At 39.0% G+C, this 24,915-nt stretch overlaps 2 protein-coding genes across 2 annotated transcripts in view; one reads left to right on the forward strand and one right to left on the reverse strand.

The window, feature by feature from the left end:
• Positions 1–12: 12 nt before the first annotated feature.
• On the reverse strand, positions 13–19,435 carry scamp2 (secretory carrier membrane protein 2). The gene is made up of 9 exons (XM_078256630.1): positions 19,270–19,435; positions 11,901–11,978; positions 9,315–9,401; positions 7,856–7,967; positions 7,309–7,437; positions 5,983–6,142; positions 5,441–5,542; positions 3,033–3,150; positions 13–2,206 (listed from the first exon to the last, which is right to left on the reverse strand). Exons 1-9 carry the CDS (start codon positions 19,324–19,326, stop codon positions 2,060–2,062), a joined length of 990 nt encoding a protein of 329 aa, XP_078112756.1. The 5' UTR covers positions 19,327–19,435; the 3' UTR covers positions 13–2,059.
• Positions 19,436–24,647: 5,212 nt separating this feature from the next.
• mpi (mannose phosphate isomerase) overlaps positions 24,648–24,915 on the forward strand; it is an 11,191-nt gene continuing 10,923 nt past the window's right edge. Inside the window, exon 1 of the mRNA XM_078256631.1 lies at positions 24,648–24,758. Coding sequence (XP_078112757.1) covers positions 24,743–24,758 — 16 coding nt within the window. The 5' untranslated portion in view covers positions 24,648–24,742. The remainder of the gene's footprint in view (positions 24,759–24,915) is intronic.

Below are 24,915 nucleotides of genomic sequence, written 5' to 3' on the forward strand. Positions count from 1 at the left end.
AAACAAACACAGTTTTGAATGAAAGCCAAGCATTTTAATAGATGCTATATTTAATATTGAAATACAAAAGGCACTGGATTCTGTTCTCTCAAAACATTGCATACAGCGATGTGTGAACTCATACAAGTCTTGTATTATATAATCAATGCAAGCTTAAATTAAGCCGCTGTCTGTTGCAAGAACATCACACCGATGACCGAAGTTTGCAGTTGTTTTCCAGGAATGCTAACGTGTGTTACATCCAAGCTGATGTTTTAAAACAGTACATCAAATAAACACACATGAGCATGTTTTCCAACACAAGAAATCACATAGAAAATATACATCGGTACACAAATAATTTAGAGCTTTGTGGTCGTTTTAAAGAGGTACTAGAAAGACTTGAAATTCTTTCAAGAAGTAAAACAATCTATAAGAAAAGGTGAACATGCAATACCGTAGCTGCATACTGGTGATCTTGAGACACCGGCTTTCTTCAAAGGAAGGCAAGTGTTAACTTATGGCAAGATTACACCGCTGTAGTAGAAATTTCAAATCAGATACACATCAGGGAAATCTGATTTAGGTCCTTCTTCTCCTGTCAAACCTCATTAGAGCTGAATACGGGTACATTTCTACACCGTTAATCTTCATGAAAAATAAACCGTTCTTCCTCTTGCATTCACCGTTAGTCGTGAAATCAATAGAATGGGCTCAGCCCATTAAACCAAACTGTATGAATTGGTGTCAGTCTAGCTTTATTGCATTTTATTAGCAAAATGTTCAATTGTTTTTATATAATCAGTAATGCTTTGGTTTCCTTAGAAACAACTCTTGAAAGGCAGTTATCAAAGAAGTTGAAGATGCTTCATAATGATATTTATGATAAGAAACACATATCTGATGCTTTAATATGTATTAATAAGTCATAATTTGGCCTCAAGTGAAATCAAATTATATACTCTCTGTATTCTTAATTACAGTAGAAATTAAATTTGCTGTTTACAAGCATGACATTAGTTGAAGCAAAACACTAATTTCCTCTTGGATGTGATCTTTATGTAGAAACCGTTTCATGTGATACCAAATAACTAAATATACAGTATTTCCACTTAGTTTCTGACACCACAACAGTTTTTCAGAAAGATTTTGGCAAAAGTTTGGCTCCAGACAAAAGTCAAAAGGCACATGTTTTAAAAACATAGTACTACAATCTGAAAGTGATGGGGGGGGGTCACTTTGAGTATTTTTTCTTATTGAATAATTAACCACAGATTTGAATGAAGAGTTACAGTAACATCCCAAAGTCTAAGGCCAGACAGATTACAATAAACTGTATGATTTATCTGTTACTTTTCTTCCTTATTAGACCTACATTTTGTGGCACACAAAAGAGATGTTTTGCCAAAAAAGGTTCAACAACTTAGAAATGCTTTTGAGACATAAAAAAAAAAATGCAGAAACACTTAATCTTATTTATATTACAGGATCAGGGTCCAATAGCGATGTGGAGAAACAAAAGTGTACTGCACCCACATGAAGACATGTGATCAGCATGCCAGTACACACGCACACGTGTACACGCACACACACACACACACACACACACACGCGCGCGCACACTTAGGGTCACATATTACACTGAAGAGCATTGCCAAAAAAGTGCACACAAAATATACAAAGCCAGGACAAACTGAAATAGCTATCAATCAACTTCATTCATGCTTTCCACCCCAGAATGCACTTGATGTGACTTTCCCCTCAACTGCTTTTTACAAACAGAGCCAACGCAGTCACTTTACAGGAGACATGCTGTGAGAGGCAAAGTTAACATGGGGAACTACATGTGCATTGATAGTTGGGGTGAAAGGAGGGAGGCTAATAATATAGCCTCACCTAGCTCAAGGTCCATACATTATAAGGTTAGATTATACAGCCTGCGGCTCCAAAAGACCAGTTTCCAGAGTCACAAAAACTTTCTCAATGAACCTCAACTTTTTTTTTTTTTACTGAATCATCTAGACCTGATAACATATAGACCATGACCTGTTAAATGGAGCTTTGCTCGGTCTTCCATTAGTTAGTTTCTCTGGAAGGCTCCCTGTGCAGCTGAGGATGCTGCTCCAGCAGCAGCTGTTTGGAAGGTTCTACTGGTGAAGACGCCCTGTGAGAATTCCTGCTGCGCCATCTGGAAACTGGCCCCGGTCCGGCGGTATATGCCGTGGACCTGAAGAGAAAAGAGATTGTGAGCAAATGGCCTTTGAAACCAAACCTGATCTCTATGCTCACATGTTTAGCCACACTGGCAAAATGGCTCTATGAATGGATATATGTCGGTCAGTCCACCACTTTGGTCCAGACTGAAATATCTCAACAACTATCAGAAGGATTGCCATGACATTTTGTAAAGACATTCATGTCCCTCTAAGGATTTAGGAATTTTTTTGGTGATTACTTTGGTTTATGACCAAATACCTGCAAAACCATTGGCGCCTCCATCACTCTCAGCTGTACTTTGTGTTTAGCGCTAAGGTGCTAAGGTGTTTTGTAACAGGTGCTAAAAAACATTTTCTTCTCAAACCAAAAAAGCAAATGACAAAGCAGTTATTAATTTGTTTAGTGTTTGCTGTGTATACTGCTTCTGTATTTCCTCATCTGTGGTCTGAAGTTGCAATTCTAACCACTGATAAGGATTAATGAGTTTCATTTACCACATGAATTATAATGAGGAATAGCCATTTTCTAACAGATACAGTAGGTACAATGTAAAAGCAAAAATAATGTAATAAAACAACTATTAGCAACCAATATTTGCAACCAAGAACATATACTCAATTCACATAAAATGGTAGGCATGTCATGCTTAATTTATTTTGGTCAAAACTCCCTATGCGAAAGCTGTTCTGAGATTTGAATGCAAACCTCAATTTGGGGGTCACAATTCCAGACTTGTATGTTAATATAACAAAACTAAATCCCCAATCCCTCTCGGACATAACTGCTAACCCACACGTTAAAACTGAAAATATGAAGAAAAGAGAATGAAGCCTCACCATCTTCAGCAGGATGACTGACAGCACAGCGCAGATGGTGAAGAGGATGGCCACTATCATCATGATGGCTCCCACTGCTTTGTTTACACTCATGGCAGTGAAGGCAGCGATCCAACCACTGGAGTCAACAAACAACATTAAGTTTTAGATGATTTCACAAACAACATTGATTAAACTGAAGGTCATCTTCAACAGTGTGAAACATTTGTGTACAGGTACACACAGTGGCCATGTATTCTGGACGAGAGTTGGGTTACATTAGGGGAGAGAAGGAGAATGTGTTGAAGAAGCAGCGTGAAAGAAAAGCTGAGAAGAAGAGGCAGAATAAAAGGTTGCCAATCGTAAATGGGACATTTCATATCATTTAATAAACTTAATAATGAACATAATATAAGTGGTATTATTACAACATAAGTGCATGCTCCAAAAGATCAAATAAAACACATTTCAAAGTGTGGGTACACGGTCATATTAACATCCTAACAGTGCCTTTGTAGTTCTCAGAGTAGGTTGTTAAAATTGTGATTTGCATCTCATCTGCAAGGGAAGCGCTACAAAACAAGAAAGGGTCCACTTGACTGTGTCTGTTTTGATGTCATGCATAGCCATGACAAAATGAGAAGTATCATTATAAAAAGGGAAATGGGAAAAATGAAGAGCCAATAGGACATGGGCCATTCTGGAAAGTGCCGTTTGGAAATCAAATGGCTTATTTAAAGTGTACATCACCAAAAGAGTCTCTGCACACTTAGCAGGCTAAAATATAACATCAGACACACAACTATGAGCTATTTACTCCTCAACGCAGCGACCGCCGGTTCGACTCCAACCCGGGGCCCTTTGCTGCAGGTCATTCCCCCTCTCGCTCCCCTTTCAAGTCTAAGCTGTCCTATCTAAATAAAGGCCTACAAATGCCCCCCTCCCCAAAAAAAAAAAATACACACTCATACATAAAGACAGCATATGTAAGAATGTTAATATAACATGCCTGTTAGGGCAAGTTAGGACATTAAAAAAGTTCATATATGGGGCGGCCTCTCGCTCACCCAGTAAGAGCGTTCGCCCCATGTTGGCTGAGTCCTGCAGCGGCGCAGGTTCAAATTTGACCTGCTGCTCTTTGCTGCGTGTCATCCCCCATCTCGCTCCCCCTTTCCTGTCTATCCACTGTCACTACATAATAAAAGGGAAAAGCCCCCCAAAAAAAAATATATACATAAAAAGAAAATATTGTAGCAACAATAACTAAATCCCTGTGTTCACAGTGCCTTTGTCTTTGTTGTTTCATGTAGCTAACCATATGCTTGTTTTTAATTACATGCTTACTTGTGTTTAATTTGTAGATTTCAGGACTTTTGTTATTTCTTTAGGTGAGATTCCTTCTATAAGCCCCTAGAGGTTTTCTTAAAGATTCTTTTTTTGTACCATTATTTGGCCTCTATTTGATTACAGCTTAGGTATGAAAGGGGAGAGAGGGGGAATGGCATGCAGCAAAGGGTCGCAGGTCGGAACCAAACCCACGGCTGCTGCGGCAAGGACTGAGCCTCTGCATATGGGCATGCGCTCTACCAGGTGAGCTACCCAGGTGCCCCCCTAGGGGTTTTCTTAATCTCACCTGCACAATCTCTTTTTTTCCTGTTCCTTGATTTTATTGTGCAAAAATAAATACTAATACTCTGAAAATAATCACCGTAATGATGGTATTAAAAAGTGTTGTTACCATCAGAATGTTTTACCACATTACATAGTAAACCGGTACACTGGCACATTGTATAAAGCCCATCATTTTACCACTAAACTCGTATTTTCGAAAACCAAAATACAAGTTACTAAAGACAAAGGAAGAAGAGAGTGAGTGTTGGCAGAACATAGCAGAGACAGAGGGCAGCAGAAACTTACAGAGTAACCAGCAGACAGATAGGCAGCAGGCTAGAGGCTGAAGGATGAAAAGTCTCTGTCAGAAGAGATGAAAGAATGCAGAAAATGAGTAAAAGAGAAAAAAAGAGAGATGACAGCAGCTTATAGGCCAGCTGATTGGCAGTGCTTCTGATACTAAAGGCAAGGAACCACAAGTGCACAGAACACTCCTTCAAATCAATCAGGAGTCAATGAGTAAATTGTTATTATCATGTTCAGATGAGCTATTATTTAACTGCAAATGTGCCAATTTGATTGTAAATAAACTCACAATTAATTTTCATGTTTTGTTCTGAAGGCGTGTTATTGTATTTATGGTATTTTTACATTTTAAAATAAAAATAAAAAAAAACACTGTTTATTACCATGTATTTGTGTATGAATCACTATATCAAATTTGGTGGCCAAATCTAACTAAATGACTGAGGATTGAGAATGCCATTATTATGTGAACCCTCCAAATGTCAACATGAAACATACAGTGTGTGACTCACCTGTTGCCCCACTTGGGGATGCCTACAGACTGGATGATGAAGATCACCACTTGGCAGAAAAACACAAAGAAGAAGAAGAAGAAGCTGAAGGAGCTGTCAGTCCTGAAAATGAGAAAACAAACATTTCACTCGAAACATTACACGATCGCTGGCAATTTCAAAATAAAAGTATTAAACGAAAATTATCATCTAACGCGTTATGATTTTTTTTCTTCAAGTTACACCTTCTTGGGCTTACTGTGCATTAAAGGATAAAACAATAAGCCACAGAGCTTTAATAGAAATGTCCTTAAATAACTTTGTATGTGTTGCTCTTAATTACAGATGAGTGGTTGACATGGAAACATAATGGTTATAATTATAAGATTTCATCTCATTATCTAGCATTGATTTCCTCTTAAAGATACGGGCAAGGTTATTATTATATTATTATTATTATTATTATTATTATTACAGACTGCTACATTAATTGACTGTGGTATGGCAAACGCCACACATACAGATTTTCAGCCACATGGTGTCATTGATGAAGGGAGACTCACTTGAAGGCCTTGTAGATGGGCCGGTACCAGCAGAGGAAGGAGCAGGGAGCAAAGAGGATGAGCCAGAGAATGGAGAGACCAAAATCCACGCCATAGGACGCATCAGTGATGAAGAAGGCCAAACAGGCCAGCAGGTTGAGGAACAGAGTCACACAGTTAACTGCAGAAACAGTGGAGAGAGACAAGAGTCAATAATACTACTACTAATATCCTCTTCATTTATATAGCAGGAATACCTCAATTACAGCCACTGTAAATACTGATAAACATAACAAAACTTAACATTATAGTAATTGTTACTAAGCACTTAACATAATGTGATATTAAGCAGTACCAATACCACATTGGAGATCTAAGAACAAGATGACGTCATAAAGAGTTAAAGTGCTCATATTATGCTCATTTTCAGGTTCATAATTGTATTTAGAGGTTATATCAGGATAGGTTTACATGGTTTCATTTTCAAAAAAACACCATATTTTTGTTGTACTGCACATTGCTGCAGCTCCTCTTTTCACCGTGTGTTGAGCTCTCTGTTTTAGCTACAGAGTGAGGCATCTCACTTCTGTTCCATCTTTGTTTGGAGTCGCACATGCGCAGTAGCTAGGTAAGGACTACTACCCAGTCAGAACTTGACATGCACCTCTTGAAAAATGTAACTTCACGTCACGGCGATGCACGCTGCTCGGCTGTGGCTTTATAGCGTTGCATTTCCCCCGACTCATTTCCTGGTTCTCCTTCTCCATAAACAACATGAAATCAAGGAGAGGGTAAACTTTTCCTACTACAGATTTCCCACCGTGGTCAGAAAGCACAGGGGAGACACTTTGTTTCTCTCACTATGACTCCACACACACACACACACACACACACACACACACACACACACCAACGCACAAGTATAAACTTCAGGCCACTACGGTGAAAGCTGTGTGGAGCCGACGCACAACCATATTTCAAGCTTTAGATGTTAAATGCTCCACATCACCAGTAGGTGCCAGTATGATCTGCATGCAGAGTGTTTATGTTTCCACAAGGTGGCATTTTTACAGCAGCACTGTTATTACTGAATGACATCCATGATCACAATTCATGTGTTCATCAGCCCTGGTTACTGAAAGAAATGATATGTTTTGGTTTTAATAAATGTCAGAGGATTAAAACACATTAAAGTTTTGAAATGCTGTATAGTGAGATATCTCAGGTTTTGTGCCATTTTCTGTCTACAAAAAGGTAAACATGCTAATACATAAAAAAGTACACAACACATAGAACTGCTGCTTACATGTCTGCCCTGGTGCACACTTATCATTTGAATGTACTTACACATCCAGAGATAGTATATCATCTTGCAGACTCTCTGGGACTCTGGGGGGATTTCTTCTGAGAAGTCCTGATAGAAACATGGTTTGATTGGGAAGCTCTTAGGAAGTGGAGGCCAGTTGTTCTCTTTACCTGTTAAGACAAGAGACAACATCTATCCTGTTAGCAAGGAACAGCTTGTCTCTATCTGTGGGGATTTTATTTAAATATTGACACTTTCATGTCAGATCAAAATAAATAATAAAATTCACACATCAATTTTCTTGTCTCCTGATTATTCACACATTCAAAATCTTCTATATATATCTTTATACAATATTACACTGAGAGAAATAATACTACACTAAGCAGAACAGCAATTACATAAGTAAGCATGCAGACAAACACGGCTGGTAGATTTCCCACGCTGCAGGTTAAATACAGTTTACTTTGCAGCAGCCATTGCAGCAGTGCGATAATAACAGCATGTGTATGTACATATAGACAGCACTGGCTCTGGACTAACACGCTATGCAGCACTGGAGAGGAGAGGAGAGGAGAGGTTAATGACCTGTCGGGCCTCTGCTCTGTATCTCCTGCTCTCTGCGGTCCAGCTCGGCAGCTTTTCTCTCCAGCTCTTCCTGCTGCCTCAGCAGATTGGCCTGAGCTGCAGCAGCAGTCGCCTGAAGAAGAAGAAGCAGCGTCAGAAAACACTTTACTCAACAAAACGCATTGAATGTACAGGAATTTATTAGGCTGACATTTAGTGCAGAGACACATCAGCAACTCTCAGGAGTTTCACATTATGTACAAATGGTAGAGATACAACTGGACGTTACACAAACTGCATGGGAACAATGCAAAATGATTCACTATACGTCATTATATGTTACATATTTACATCTATGGAAGACGCGAGCCACTGTAAATTATTTCTCAAGCTGCATGTAGACGTCAACAGCCATTCTGTGTTTACAAAAGGCAGACATGTATTTTTTAAAAGGCCATCATACTGTATGCAAAACCAAAAATACATATTTATGATCCTCATATCTGATGTCTGACTTGGCAGAAAAAGGAAGGACACAGCTGTCATCTGTAGTGCTGTTCATTAATATTTTCATAAGATTACAGTGGAACAAGGAGGTACATGTTTGTGTAGATACCAAACAACGTTAAGTAACACTTGCTATCTGATGAGACAGTACTGGGAGGCAGAATGGATGGTTGTGGCTAAAAGTAACATTCACGCTGATTCTATGCTGTATATCAGATGTTGTTGCGCTCTTTATTCTAATGTCTACGTAAACAACTACTGAGTAAACATGACATTTATTAATAATGCAGTTGTGCCTTGAGCCAAATAACATACAAAGTCTCTCCAGGGGTCTTAAAAACAAGACGTGGTTTGTCTGTTATGCCTTTTAGAGAGTAATGTTTGACTTTAAATGATTCATGATCTGTGCCATTGTTTTAACAACAGGCTTAAAAGACAGCATCAAGATGCATCATCCACTTGACAAAAGTTGATTTGGAAGCATCTCAAATATTTCATTTGATGTGAATGTTTGGATGTTTGATTGTAGAGCTCCCATAAGATCTGTTAGTATTGTTTAATTCAAAGTCTCTCAGATTCAAGATATCTTTACGGTCATTTTTAGCTAAATCAGGAGTAAGTAGGAAATGGTATTGGATCGGTCAATAGTGGCTACTAGGGCTGCGTTCTGTTTGTTTTGTGACCTTGTACACTCCTCTCTATGTCCACTATGTGTTCTTGTGTGTTAAAGGTAGAGTCTGCGATTCTAATCCAATACATCTTTTGTCAAAATCAGTGAATTTGTGGGAAACTGACGCATACAGCTGCACCAACTGTGTGAACATTAACAGAGCTGCGATATACAGTATATGACCCAGGGAAGTAGCATGCTGCAAATCTACTTCAGAGCAATATTTTTTCAACTGCAGCAGATACAGTAAGTGGAGGGTTTGGCAGAGAGAGAGTATGCAGTCTCCAGTAATCTGTGACTCACCTGCGGACTGGGCTCGGTAGACGGCTGTAACACAGCAGGCTGGTAGGGAGCGGTGGAGGCTGGAGTGGTATGAGAAGCTAGGTTGTCCTGAAAAACAACAATAGGCAAACAAATGACATGATTGTGAGGAGATGTACAAGGATGAGACAACAAGACCAAGAAAAGACCAAGACAAACAGGAAAATGACAGAACAAGGAAATTAAAAGTTAAAAAGGAGAATTCCGGTCGATTTCAACACGAAGCTATGTTGTTTGTTGTCACGTAGTGCTGTCAGTAGCGAGGAAAACGAAAATAATCGGTGTTGCCTACACCGAGTTATGCTACTGCTAGCTTTCGCACCCAGGCAGTTGAAACGGGGCAGGTTTTAACGTGTTCGAGATGTCATTACAAGTGCTTAGCCATGTGAAGTGATTCCTTCCGAGTGAACACAGTGAACACAGCTGCAGTAGATGTGAAAGAAATGCATAAAAGTTGTGCTAATTCATACCTCTGCTTAGTTCCGGTGAGACGGCAAGACGAGTGCTTAGGGACCGTCTACAAACTACAACACCGAAAAGCGATACGAAAATATTTAAAAAATAGGCATATGCTTATTTTTTTTTAAAGTAAGTGTTGTAGTACAACTAGCAGGAGACAAGTTATAATTAAGGTAAGTTTGGAGACACTACCTTATTTAATCATTAAATAAAAAAATATTTTTGTTGTATCTCTTTTTGGTGTTGTAGTTTGTAGACGGTGCCTAAGCACTCGTCTTGCCGTCTCAACACCGGAACTAAACAGAGGTATGAATTAGCACAGCTTTTATGCATTTCTTTCACATCTACTGCAGTCAGAATCACTACGTTCACGTTTAAAACCTGCACCGTTTCAGCCGCCTGGGTGCGAAAGCTAGCAGTATCATAACTCGGTGTAGGCAACACCGATTATTTTCGTTTTTCTCGCTACTGACAGCACTACGTGACAACAAACAACATAGCTACATGTTGAAATCGACCGGAATTCTCCTTTAAGGAGAGTAAATGCAAACAGGAAGATGGGAAGTACAAGAAAAAGAAGAGGAGGAGATTAAAGGGATACTTCACCGATTTAGCATTTAGCTTTGTATCAGTAGAAACCCGGTAGTATTTTTGAATGACCGTGCTTCTCTCCCTCATGTCCCCCTGTGAGGGGAGATCTCTGTATTGTGGGTCTGGAAAAAAGCCTCTTATGACGCAAAAATCATCATTTTGCGTCATAAGAGGGTTTTTTTTCCCAGAGGCTTTGGACTACAGTCCAACTTCCGCATATTTCAAACCCGCCCATAGGGGGTTGGACTCCGGCATTCTCCGAAATTCCACGAAACAAAACGAGTGTCAGCTATCTTGAATCCTCGCGTAGCTTTAGTGGCTTCTCAGCATCAAAACTTTAGATCGACAGATTTATTCATCCCGAAGGAAATTTTAGAACAACAATTATGTGCATTCAAACTACCGCACACGTGTACCAACGGGATACATTGGTACAGGCCGGAGAATATGCAGGACACTTTATTACAGACGGAATACTCGACACAGCTTCACCCGCCTGCTATGGAGACCAGCGGTGCTGATCGAAGCCTCTGGCCGGTAAAGGGACATCATCAGCGGCGGACGTTGAGCGAGTTTGTGGGTGGAAAACTAACGCTAGCCAGCCATCTGTTCCATCCATCCTGCTTGCAAGTGTCCGCTCATTAGACAACAAACTGGACTACATCCAACTTCAACGTAACTCCCAACGCGAGTTCAGAGACTGCTGTGTTTTTGTTGTTTTTGCTTGCTATGGACTATGCAGCTACCGCTCTGTCGCCGGGTAAGACTAGTGGAGGTGAGCTGTGTTAACACGGACTGCCTGCCGCAGAAATGGGGGTGCTTGTACCCAACTAACTGCTAACTGCTGGTGGAGTTTGTGACTGTTAAATGCCGACCATTCTACATTACACGCAAATTTGTACCAATCGCTAATGCTAGTAGCTAGCTATGTGTTAGCTGAACCTTACGGAGCATATCATGTGTACTAAATGTAGCCTGTTTCGTATGTCGTTTTCATATATTTTAATTGTGTAACCAATTGAGCCACGGTGAAACGTTGTTTCGTGTATATGGTTGAAATGACAATAAAACACACTAAAGTTGAGTTGACTGTCTCACCGTCTGTCTGTAACGGTAGGCGTGGCTTGGGGGTAGACGCTAAAGCAGCGAAGCAAGTGCATTCTGGGATTTGGTGTCTTTCATCCACATGAGCCAAAAACACATTTTCTGGCTTTTCTCGGCCTAGAAGCCACCAATTTCTAAAAGAAATTCACATTTCTACTACATAAGTGACCCAATTTAAAGATATATTCATCTTTTCAACGGTGAAATATCCCTTTAACAAGGAAAATGAGTACAAGACCAAAACATACAGGCTGAACAGCAATTAGGGGATGGCCATAAAGATCCAAAAAAAGAGGAGAAAAAAAATAAAAGACGACAGGGTGAAATAAAGAGAGTAAGAAAATATAGATACAAAATCTTAAAAAGCATAAGAAAAAAAGAAGATAAGGAGGACACAGATTTCAGAGATCTTACTGTGGGATGGGCAGGGAAAGGGTTGTACTGGTCAACTGGCTCTATGTTGGAGGTGGTCACTTGTGTGACCGAAGGGTCCTGGAACACAACAAAACACGTGTCACTCTTCATTATCAGTCACTCAGTTAATCACCAAATATACTAGGGCTGGGACGATATGCTTTTGTCCCGCTTCGATTCTTTCACCATACATGGGTGCCGATTCGAGTTCCGATTTTCATTTATTGCGATTCTAGAAGTGTCGCGGTTCGATAGTGTTGAGTATTGTGATTTTCTTTTCCTTCTTTAACAAAAACAAAAGTGAAATAATCAAGAGTCAATATATCATGAGACATTTCTAAAAACTAATTGTTTTCATTCTGACATTCATCGGTGGTACCGTTAAACCAAGGTTTTTATAGTTCTTCATTTTTCATTCGTTTTTATTTTTATTTTGTTTTGACTTTTTGTTTTCAAATTCAGTTTAGTTTGTATTTAGTTTTTAAAGCAGTTTGCTAGTTTCGTTTTTAGTTTTTGAAAATGCTTAGTTTTACTTTAGTTTTTTATTAGTTTTAGTCTTTTTTGTAATATGGGTTATATGTCAGGGGCAAGATTCAAAAAGGTCAGAAAAGGTTTTGTGTAATAACGCAACAAAAACATCATACAGTTTTAAAAATATGTATTCACAATGTATTCAACAATAACACCAGTACATACAATGCACATATGATGAGCACAAATATTTAAACAGTCTACACAAGACGCCACAGTGAGTGCAAAATGTGTAAGTGACGTGTTCCAGGAAAAAAACCTAAATAGCCAACAGACTAAAGAAGAAATACATTAACAGGTGTTTTGGTTCGAGTAAAGTGGCGAACTTTTTGAAGTCAATCGACTCACACAGTTGTGTAGACATCCCAGTATCAATCCACACATTAACCCACGCTTCCTCATGCTTTTGGTGTTCCTGCGTATGTACTAACCAGCAGCTATCGGCTCGCGGTGAAAGCCTTCCTGTAGTGTTCTCTGTCCTGCTGTTGTCTCCGTCATGCTGCCTGGCCCTGTACCCATACGGCCATGCCCTGTACCGGGGTTGGCTTCTGTTTCATGGAAAGGGGGCTTTGCGTTCTCCTTTACCTTGTTAAGGTAAGCTAGGTTTTAGCCTCCTTGTGCGCACTTCTCATGTCGGAATGTCTGGCTACCTTCCAAGTACAGGACAGTGTGAGCGGTTAGCAGCAGATCAGCGCAGTTAAAGAACTGCGCTTCTTGGCATTTAAGTGGATATAAAACTCTTTAGCTACACCTGCCAGTTTGTTCAAGTGAACTCTAACCTCGAGTCTTGATATTTCACCTTCGCAAATATTTACTGCTGTTTATCTTATCTTCAGAAGAACTCTTCCTTAGAAACTTTCATTTCCTGAAAGACTGACGGTAAACCTAAAAACAATATCAGCCCAGACTATGAAATCTGGTACCATGCATTGACCAAGTCATAAAATCAAGTACAATATCCAGCTGTTGCAATAACCTCTCAGGTCCTCCTGATGAATCACTACCTGGAAAAGAACAGTTTCTTTACAGGTATGGTAAACATTAATTGACTCTAGTGTATGATCAACAATGTGACGATTAGCCTAATTCAGTTGTTTCTAACTGATATGAGCGGCCGGTCTGCCGCGCCTGAACAGTTTGAGGGCCCCATCTTGCACCCGGCACAGCGCAAAGCCCGACCCAAGTGTCTTTGCTAGTTTAAGACCGACGCAGTTGTCAATTTCCCGTCCAGCACCCACGTCATTTAAATAGCAAATGCACCTGCGGCCATCTTTGCGCCCATGGGCGTGCTGGTCTTACAGGGAGGTGTGTTCAGGTGAATTCTTGGCGTATTGCTATCTTGAGGCAGCGGGAAGTGATCGCGCCATTGACCAACAAAAACCTGGTCTAAAGTCAATAGCGCAGCATTTCATTGTTATTTTAACAGCAAATTAGTCCAATGTGCCTAAACACGTGCACAGCGCGTGCACACTATGCTTGTTACACACACACACACACACACACGCAAAAGATTACAAATATTATGGTGCAAAGCCGCCATCATAATAGCAATGCGCAAAAGGTACAAACGCGCCTGGCTTTTAAAGGGAACGGGAGATGACACTCTGATTGGTTTATTGAATTTTACACCCAAAAACACACACCTATGAATTAATGAAGACACTAAGGCCAGCTACACACTGGATGCGTCGCGTGAGCGTGTCAGCTGTGTGGCGTGTCCGTTTATATTTCAGCTCCCATGTTAACAGGTTAGAGCTTACACACTGCCTGCGTGCATGCTAGAAATAGAACCAACGCCTATTTTTCACGCGACACGCAAGCGTGTTGGAAGCGTTTCCAGGCAAAATAGAATAGGAAAAGATGTTTATATGTCATTTTGACACAAATACATATTAATAAATGGCATGTTGATGTTTGAAAGTCTCTAGGTATATAAATGCAGATATAAATGTAATTAAAAAAACAAAAAAAAAAACAACTTGATTTTCTAATATTGCACCTGTCAATACAGAACAAAATATTCTGTAGCCTATTTTGCTGTCAATACTGCCGACGTTGTCTTTGCTATAATCAAATCAGTATATATTTATGTTTAACATGGTATTTCATTTTATCAATGGGAAACATACATGTGTACAGGCAAGGCTAGCAGCAGCAGCAGCGCCACATCAGACACGTTTCTGGTGTGTAAAGACACAGAAAAATCGCCAGACACGACAGAAACGCCACGCTCACGCCACACAGGCAGTGTGTGGCCGGCCCTTTTGAACCAATGCGCCCGGCACACGGCCCTGAGTCTGACAAAAGCAGATTCTGCAAGGCTTTGGCCCTCATGAATTCCATGAATTCTCCAAGACATTCCTTGACTAAATCAAAGCACTCCTTTGTGACCTAACAACCTAGATTTCTAACACTATTGTTGAACAAGTAAATAAATAATCCAAGACAAGTTTTAAGAAAAACTACCAAAAATTATCTGGATACAAATTTTTTAAACAGATTTTCTGTAAACTGAATATTATTATTATTATTATTATATATAATAATCACTATTTTCTGCCATTTAAAGACTGAACAATGAATCGATTAATTGAGAAAATAACCAACAGATTAATAGATAATAAAAACAATAGTTTGTTGGGACGTTTCTGTTACTATGCCGTTTGGTTAACAAGGGATCGGTGCAGTTTGAAGATCTGTCTGCTCTGCTATAAGCCCTGCAGCCATTCAAAAACACATTTGTAGTAGTGACCCAACAGCCTCTGATATTCCCTGAGAACCACGGAGTGCGAGTTCAAATGTTTCAAATTCCCTAATAATCACAGTCTGGAATACATATAAACATCCCATGATATTTAAGAAATGTAACGACTGTTTTCCTTCATGAACAACTGATACATCTAACACTTATCTGCATATTTACAGCGGAGCATTTTTAATGGCTAGGCTTTAAAGTGTAAATATATACACACACAAACATTTTATTTCATGATGTCCAAGTACATTACAGTGCCCAGATTAGAGCTGTGACTGACTGTCGAAGTCAATCGAGAGAAAATTAATCAGCAACTATATAATAAATTAAGCGTTTTAGTAATTTTCAAGTCAAATTTCAAAACATTTGCTGGCTCTTTTACATATCTGATAGTAAACTGAATACCTTTTGGTTGGGAGATGTTGGAATACATTTCAAATTTTGAATATTTTACCTTGGGCTGTGGGAAATTAGCCTGCATTTTTCAATATTTTCTAATATTTCATAGACTAAACGATTCATGGAGAAAATAATGTGCGGATTAATCAATAATGAAAATAACTGTTAGTTTCCGCCCTAGCCCAGATAACATCTGCTACTTGATCTGTCATCAGTTGTTTTAATAGGAAAGGCCGCAGAATGGATTGTGGGTTTTGTAGGACTTTTGTGAGACTGATACAATAAAACTAAAGCACAGCTAAACTAAACTAACAACTGTCAGAACTGTTTTTAGAATCCGAGTCAATTCCCTTTAAAAAGGTATGAGTAGAAGAACAAGAACCTCACATGATAACCAAACACGTCACTCACTGGACATGTGATTAAAAGAGTGACGTTACTCACTATTACCTATCTACTCATGACACACCTGTAAACATTCCCAGCAGGAAACAGAGGGATGCCTGAGCAGTTTCATCCCTTAACACTTTTTGAGGGAGCATTCTGGAGAATAAATGTGACTCAAAAAGCTGTTCAAAAATACAACTAATCACATCCTTGTATTCTATTTACTAACTGCCGACTTGAGATAAGTAATATTTTGAAAAATGGCGTCTTTCCTGGGTAGGTTTTAAATGACGTCTTTTAAGAAATTATTTTGGTGATCACAGCCTGCGCTGATCTTCAAAACAGCCTATTATGCAAAATGTGTTTATAACACCACCGTGTGACAGCTGGAAAATATATCTGCTGCGACTGGCGAGAGACTGCTTGCGTATTTCGATGACACAGCACAGACAGCAATGAAGGAAAAAATCTTTATAACCAAATTGATGAAAACAACCAAGCCTCTCTGAAATAAGTGCATTCCATTTACCTCGGAGCTCGGAAGCCGAAGCTGGGAATTACGTCACATTCAATTTAGGTTAAGTGTAAAATGCTTCTTTAAAATGCTACTTTAAAAAACGTGCGTCTTTACAACAAAAGTTAAATAATATCCCACCGCCATGTAGCCTAGTTCTTGTAATGAGTTGCTTCATAAGGAGTTTGCTGAGCGACAGTAGGAACTGGTATTTTGTCAAAGGTCACGATTGAAGATTTTTTTTACATTACTTTGACCTCAGAAAATCCGAGTTCCGAGTACAAATGGAATGCACTATAAGTCGGGACAAGCCAAAACAAGACGCCGCCATGTTGAAAATAACAGCAAAGAGGTGTGGAGACACACAGAAAAACACCTCTCTATTGATAATGATGTAAAGTTCTATATTGGTCATGTCTGAAAATGTTACTAATTCTAACCTAAAACAGTGTTAAAGTAAATTTGGGATGAAATCAGCATGATAGTCTTGACTGTTAAGTCTCTGTACCAGCGAACAGGGCTTGCTGTGATAACCACTGATTGCCTAGGTGTGGCTGTTGTACCCATTTCATAACTGCACTTGGATATTGCTACCAAATAGACTCACAGTGCCAACCCTTTTTTAGAAGTACATGGTCATAAAAAAACACTGTAGATGACTGGGGGGGGTGGGGGCACTTTAAGGTCACAAAGGTGCACATTTTCAATTACTTTTCAATGTGGCCCTCCTGAAATTCTTTCAAAAGTTGGCAGCATATTAACTGTTTTAATGTCACCACAGACTGCAGGCTTGTAAGAATAATACAACGGCTTGATAGAGAACTGCTACACTACAGCATGGACAACATAATGCAGCTGCTATGAGGTTATTTATTCAGCCACTTCCACACCCAGCAAACAAACTGGTCTCCACTGATATTACAGCCATTGTGTACCTGATATAATAAAGTGTGAGTCTGCAAAACTACTGTAAAAGTGACTGTGTTAAGTAATGTCACTGAAACCATCAGTCTTAATTGTGAAATATAGCCTAGCGTGATATAATTCATTTACTATCAAATATGTTACACTGTAAGTGAAGCCTGGTTGTCCTTAAGCCATTCATTTCTTGTTTTACCATGCAAACTGTATGTGTCTCTGCAACAAGCTGAATTCCTCTACATATTGTACTTAACAAATGAGGCAATCCTTATTTTAAACAATCAAAATCAGCAAGTGTGTTTAACAGATATAAACAGGAAATATTATCGCATGCAGACCTAATGTGGTGCTATAATCTAGATCCGATCTTATCTTGTACGGTTTTCAAAAGGCACTGTAATCTGGGTGTGCGAGTTGCTCAGCGGGCTAACTCACACATTATACGCTCTCTATAGTGATAATTGATGTCACCTTTTATGTTGCATGTCAACCTCTTCCCACATTCCTGAGGAAGGTCCTTGTGACCAAAATGTCATGCTTCTAAACACTCCTATCCAAGCAGTTATAAGTAGTAGTTCAGCTACTTTGTACTACATAAAAAGAAAAAAATATACAGCTTCAAGACTACTGCAGAAAAGTAGGCTAATGTGTTTATGGCTTTACCGCTACAAAGAAAAAACTATTATCCTTGACAAAAAATACACATACCAGACAGACTACAAAAGTTGTCTTGTGTTAAGGCCGTTACAGACCAACCAGACGGCCGACCTTTGGCAGAAAAGTTAGTTGGACTGATCAGTCTCCCCAAATTGGTCAAAAAAATGCAAGGCCAAGAAGATTAAACCTGTGTGTGTAAGTGTGCAAATAATATTAATAATGATGATAATTATCAAAAGATAGCTAATATAGAAATACTCTTTTTTTTTTTTTTTTATTGTGTTTCTTGTAAGTTCCCAAACTTTATGAATGTGCAATATTAAATCACCTGAGTGCCCCTTTAAAGGCCCATGTTGACACAATGGAAGCAACAAATTGCATCTAACTTGTCTCAAATTTGGAAAGTCTAGAATGCATCCTTCATCCTAATGTGAGCATACATGGAAATACATCCCAAGGAACATTTCATTTCTATTGCATTTCAAAATTCTAAATCAGAAAAGTCCACTTTTACATTATTTGACATTTGCCATCTACATAATGAAACACTTTGTAGGTCAGGAAGCAACAAGTGTTAGATGGCCTACTTCTAAACATTGCTAACAATACTAACTGAACACAGCAGGCCAGCCGTTTCAATACATCTTTAGGACATTAAGACAATGAAGTTACAGAGCTTTTTATAGACTGAATAGACTTCTAGGCTACATCCTGTAGGTTAAACAAATATGTTCAAAGAGCAAACCAGCAGCACCAATAGAGGTACAGTTAGCTTAGTTAAGTCAGTTAGTTAATTGAGTGTCTTTGGGTAATGTAGGTGACATACAGGACTCCAAAAAATATCAAATCACATCCAACCTATCATGAAAATACACCAATGATATAAATTACTTTCAAACTGTAGCTATAGTAACAGTTGTAATGTGTAAAAGGGGTTTAGCACATCGCTAGCTGGCTACAGTTTAACTTCCTGCAACTAGCACGTAGAATACCCCGCCCTCTTTTTAACATGGACCGCTGATTAGTTGAAGGACTGCCAATCATGCCTTCTTTGTCAAATGGCTTTCAAGAGAGCAGAATTAGATCCCTCCCCGACATCCACCCAACAAGTTTCCTGACGTGCTGGCTACCTTTTCACGAATGATATGTCAGCACCAAGGCTCAACTGTGCCTTAGCAGCTACAAATTAAAAAACACACACTTACATTGAAAGGGTTGTCGCTGGCAGGCTCTGCGAACGGGTTGCTATCAAATCCCGACATTTTGAAAAGGCTGCGGGCCGGTTTGTCCTCTCTGAACAGAGAATAAGCAACAAACTCTTCTACGTCGTTTGAGTTGCCTCTTCTACCACTTCCTCGAATGAAAGTACAGCGCAGGCGCACTCAGCCAGTTGGACAGTGACGTGTATGACACACATACAGCGTTCACGAAGCAAAGCACGCCACCTTTGGATTTCAGTTAAACGTTACGTACGTTAATGTAACGTTAAAGCTGCATTCTCGAAGAATTTAATTTAAACAAATGCCTGTTAAGTCACTATCTTTCGCTAAAGGAGGTGACACAATGGTAACTGAGCCTATGGCCCACTGATGAAAGTATTGCATATGCCTGCCGGCTATTTATATATTTGCAGTATGAACTGGTGTCTGGCATGACATCTCCCGTAATAAACACGTACAGTTTTTCCCCGTTGTATACTTGAGCTACTTTTTTTTTTTTTTTATCATGCAATCAATTCTGAAGTCTTGAAGCTTGTGTATCAACAAAAAGACTCCAGACCATAGAAATACGATATTTTATTTTAAGTGAATGATATTCTATTTCTATTCTCCAGATTGCTAAATTCCTAGCACAATTCCATTGTTTTCACTGAATTACAAATTATAAATCAACCAGGACTGAAATCTTAAGGATTGCCACTTCAATTTAGGTTAAGTGTAAAATGCTTCTTTAAAAAACGTGAGTCTTTACAACATAAGTGAAATAATATCCCACCGCCATGTAGCCTAGTTCTTGTTATGAATTGCTTCATAATGAGTTTGCTGAGCGACAGTAGGAACTGGTAGTTTGTCAAAGGTCACGATTGAAGATTTTTTTTACATCAACCCTTGGATGCTTATTTGAAAAAAGAATATCCAAACATATTTATTAACACATAATTTTACAGATAATAAGGTCAGTTTACTCATCATGAAGATTATTACTATTTATTTATATTTTGTCTTGTTTAGCTCTGGTGAGAGCAAAGTCTGAGAAAACAATCACCAGGTCTAATGAAAGATGCATTGAGTTGCATAAGTGTAGGATACAGCAATGTATTCATAGGACTAAAGAGTAAGGATATCTCGACCTTTGCTGCAATGATTTTCACCTTCTTTGTAAAATCTGTCACAAGTCTCTCCACTTATTGGGAGTGCAATACTAAATTGCATGAGCAACCTTTTTAGTGAACTGCTAATATGAACAGACATGGTTTTACTGTTATTTTTTCTCTTTATTGAACACAGTGTGAACAACAATGTGAACCAATACAGACAATACTACTACTACTACTACTACTACTACTACTACTAGTAGTAATAATAATAATAATAATAATACCGTAATAGAACATTCAATACACCATTACATCAAAGGTCTATTTTCAACAGTAAATGTTCCTAAGAATAAATATTAAGATAAAATAAGCTATTTTATCCCCAGAGCCAATTTGGTTGCTGCAGCAGCAGCAGCACAAAGACAGACATAAATACAAAACAAATATATAAGTAAGAATAGAAACTATGCAAGACCATTAAAGAAATAATTACAAGTGTCATGGTGTAAATAATATGATTACCACTGTATAATATGATTTAGTAATGATAACATAAGTTAATAGTTAACATGAAATAAATAGATAAACACAATATAAAAATGTGCAGCAGACATAAATAATAATCTGAATAATTATCAAACATTATGTATTTTTGTTATTTGCAATATATATAAATACCAATAAATCAAGCATCTGTACAGCTTTAAAGCTTTTTGCAAGCAATATGAAAAAAATACTAATAGTTAAATAGCATAGATTAAAAAAAATTAGTGCCTTCTTATTTTTAAGGTCTTATATTTTGCATATATTCTTATATATATATATATATATATATAATATAATCAATATAATATAATATAATAATATAATCTATAATAATATATATAATAAATATTATATTGATGCAGTTCTTGATAATAATAAAATAAAAAAGTCCAACCTTTGGTTTGGAGTCAGTCCGCCCATTCCATTTTGTGAATTTTCCTAATAATAAAATTAACTGAGAAAAAAAAAAAAAAATGAAAAAAATCTACGAAGTCGCGAGCCAGCACTTTATGCGGATGATGGGGCCATTTGGATGAGAGGAAGGAATGTGTCTTATGTTGTAGAAAATATTAGGAAAGCAATAAGGAAAGTAGAGAAGTGGAAGTGGTCCTGTAACATGATGTTCACAACGAAGCGCAAATACCATTCTGAAAAACTAACATTATATGAGCTGCCAATGGAGAAAGTCAATGAATTTAAGTACCTGGGTTTATGGTTTGATAGTAAGTATTCACGGAAATCACATATAAAGCACTTGGAAACTAAATGCAAAAAGGTTGTAAATCTTCTAAGAGCTGTGGCCGTATGTAACTGGGGTGCAGACAGACGGTCATTAATTGACATATATAGGGCATGTATGAGGTCATCAATAGATTATGGTTGTGTAGTTTATGGAGCAATATTGGAAAAAATGAATAGATTACAGTATAGAGCATTACGTGTGTGCATTGGAGCTATTAAGTCAACCCCCATTAATGCAATGGTGGACGAGGGAAGAGAGAGTGAGGGAATATGGAATGGAAGCTTTAGATGTCACCATGACCAACCCTGTTAGTAACATTCCACCATGGCTGTTCCCAGACGTAAAGACCGATATTAATATCCTGGAAAAGAAAAGAGAATGGAGAATGGAGGAAGTGGGAGTTAAAACAAGCATTTACCTGAGACACAGTTACTATAATTATTTAAAGATTTACACAGACGGATCCAAGAACAAACAGGAATGTGTGGGAGTTGGAATATATATCCCAGAATTTAAAGTTAATCTCTCCAAAAGATTGTCTGACCAGTTATCGGTATATACAGCAGAAATGGTGGCAGCCATCATTGCTGTGCTGTGGTGCTATGCACAGACTCTTTAGCTGTCATAAAAAGCATACAGTCCATGACATCTGTCAGAGAAGACCTACTAATGGAACTTTATCACAGTTTGCTAAGATTACACCGGGGTGGCATAGACCAGTGGTTCCCAACCTGGGGTCCGGGGACCCCTCAGGGGGGCGGCAAAGATCAGAGGGGGTGCGCAAGTCTTTATCTGGTTTGAGGTTGAGGTAAAAAAAAATATTTGCACGTTAAACAAATTATGATAATACACTAGAATATATAATGTATACAAAATAATCTGTATAAAAAATATATATTTTGTTCTCGCTTAAAATTGTAGGTAGGCTACTTAGTAGGCCAAACCTCCGGGACCTCTTAACCTGGGACCCTTGCTGTCATCAGGTCAGCTGCTAGCTGCTATCATCCTCGTTTGTCCTGCCGCCACGGCATCACTATTTTATGAATGAAACATGGCGGAGAAACGTAAAAGTGCTGATAACTCCTCTGTATCAAAAAAGAAAGTAAGGCTCTATCTCGAGAGTTACCTCAACTTCGGTTTCGGAGGGGGGGCTCAGCTTTTCTCAGACATAAGTAGGGGGGGCGCCAAGGAAAAAAGGTTGGGAACCACTGGCATACGTTCAGTTTTGTTGGGTGCCGGGACATGAGGGCAGACAAGTAACTATCGGTAAGCAGGGTAAGCGGTGCTTACGGGCCCGGACCAATCAGGGGCCCGCGTGACTGGAAGATATTGATTGACAGCCGGGGCCCCCTATCGCATTTGGTCACTGACCAAGCGTGAGTGAGAACGGGTCAAATTAATTTCCTTGTTTCAGAGACCGTTCTCTTCATGTTTGTGACTCGAACATCTCACATTTACCAACAAAACGTACAAGGAAAGACCGTGCAGAACATTTCAGACCGTCCTGCCAACCTGTAAACATTTTAACATCGATGTACGCGGTAACGTTTTTTCACTCTAAAGTCACTGAAAGCTGCTGCTGTTTACATCCTGTCTGATCTCTGCAGCGGGCGGTGCTGCTGAGTTCCCCCCGCGACTCTCACTCACACACACACACACACACACACACACACACACACACACACGGTGGATGCAGGAAAAACCGGAGATGAGACGTACAGGATGATCTAAACTGAGGACAGCTACACTCTTTTTTATTTTTTATTTGATTCATTCAATAAATTATTACTTTTTGTCTTAAATCCACCAGCCATTTTCATATTATACCAACATTTGCAGCATCCTGAGCCTTCTTGGTAAAGTTCCTATGAAATCTCAGCCCAGAGTAATTAATTAATAGTAATAATTATTATTCTCCCCAAAACAAGTTTCCTTTTTTTAAAGAACTATACAAAAAACTTTTTTTGCAACTTTCACTGTCTTCTGCAACTTCATTGCAACAAACATACAAAAGACATCGCAACTTTTATTGCAAAATCAGGCATTTTGGGCCGCAACAATCTAAAAAAAAAGGCCACGAAATCCTGGAGGGACTGCCCTTGTGTTTTTTCATGTGTTATGGTGCGCATTCACCAGTGTTTTTTTGTTGTTGTGCGCGTAGGCTACTCCTTTTTTGTCAGGCATCTCATCTCTTATATGCTGTGTCTCTATGATCCTATCCTGTCCTATTGATGGTAGCCTACTTGTGGACATTGCGCCGTCATCACGTGCTGTAGTAGGGGGGCCCGCCTTGATAATCCTGGTTAGGGGCCCGGTGTTGGCTCATTACGCCACTGCATGAGGGGGTTAAAGGGAACGAGGGTGCAGACAAACTGGCTAAAGAGGCATTACTAAAGGAAATGACAGTTCCTATTCCACTAGGAAAAGGCGAAGGAAAAGCGGTGGTTAAGAAGAAAGGCCTTGAAATATGGCAGAAATGGTGGGAGGACGACAAAAAAGGAAGGAGATATTATAAAATACAAAAAATCTGTCAGTATAAAGAATTATACGGAAAGGACCAGGAGGGAGGACATTATAATGACAAGACTCAGGGTGGATCACACAGGACTGAATGGCACCTTGTTTTTAATGGGGGAAAAGAATAGTGAGAACTGTGAAAACTGTGGGGTTAAAGAAAATGCTGAACATATAATATTGTATTGCACATTGCATGAGGTGGAAAGACAGGTGTTTAAAGATAAGGTTCAGGAGGCAGGGCGGGGGTGGACTCTGGTAGGGATACTGGGATCAGAAGGGGAGGGAGAGGAGATCAGGATCACCAGGAAGGCGTTATTTACATTTTTAAAAGCTGCAGGGTTGTTGAGTAGAATTTAAAATAATTGTACAATGACATGATGATACACACTCCAGCACAGTAGGTGGCGGTATGTACCTAAAAGTTGTTTGCAATCCGCCATTAGAGAAGAAGAAGAAGAAGAAGAAGAAGAAGAAGAAGAAGAAGAAGAAGAAGAAGAAGAAAAAAAAAAAAAAGAAGAAGACGTTACCAACGGGTCTGACAGACGACGTTGCAGCCATGGAAGAAGTGAGAGGTGAGTGCGCTCTTCTCCTTCATAACTGTTTTAAATCCTCTGTTCCGTCGTTAAACATTTAGCTAGCTAATGGTGCAACGCTTTATTTATATGACATGATACCTGATACAGGTTTTTGACACGATGGGATTGAACAAAAAAGCTCGTTGTTTAGCAT

The sequence above is a fragment of the Sander vitreus genome, chromosome 8 (assembly GCF_031162955.1).
Source record: "Sander vitreus isolate 19-12246 chromosome 8, sanVit1, whole genome shotgun sequence".
NCBI lineage: Eukaryota > Metazoa > Chordata > Actinopteri > Perciformes > Percidae > Sander > Sander vitreus.

Bases quoted from the DNA above. Each gene is read 5' to 3' on its own strand.
- scamp2 (XM_078256630.1), bottom strand. From the start codon at position 19,326: ATGTCGGGATTTGATAGCAACCCGTTCGCAGAGCCTGCCAGCGACAAC. The intron at 11,979-19,269 runs GTAAGTGTGTGT...GTTGTGTTCCAG, and splicing joins CCAGCGACAACCCTTTCAAT to GACCCTTCGGTCACACAAGT. The intron at 9,402-11,900 runs GTAAGATCTCTG...GTTGTTTTTCAG, and splicing joins CTTTCCCTGCCCATCCCACA to GACAACCTAGCTTCTCATAC.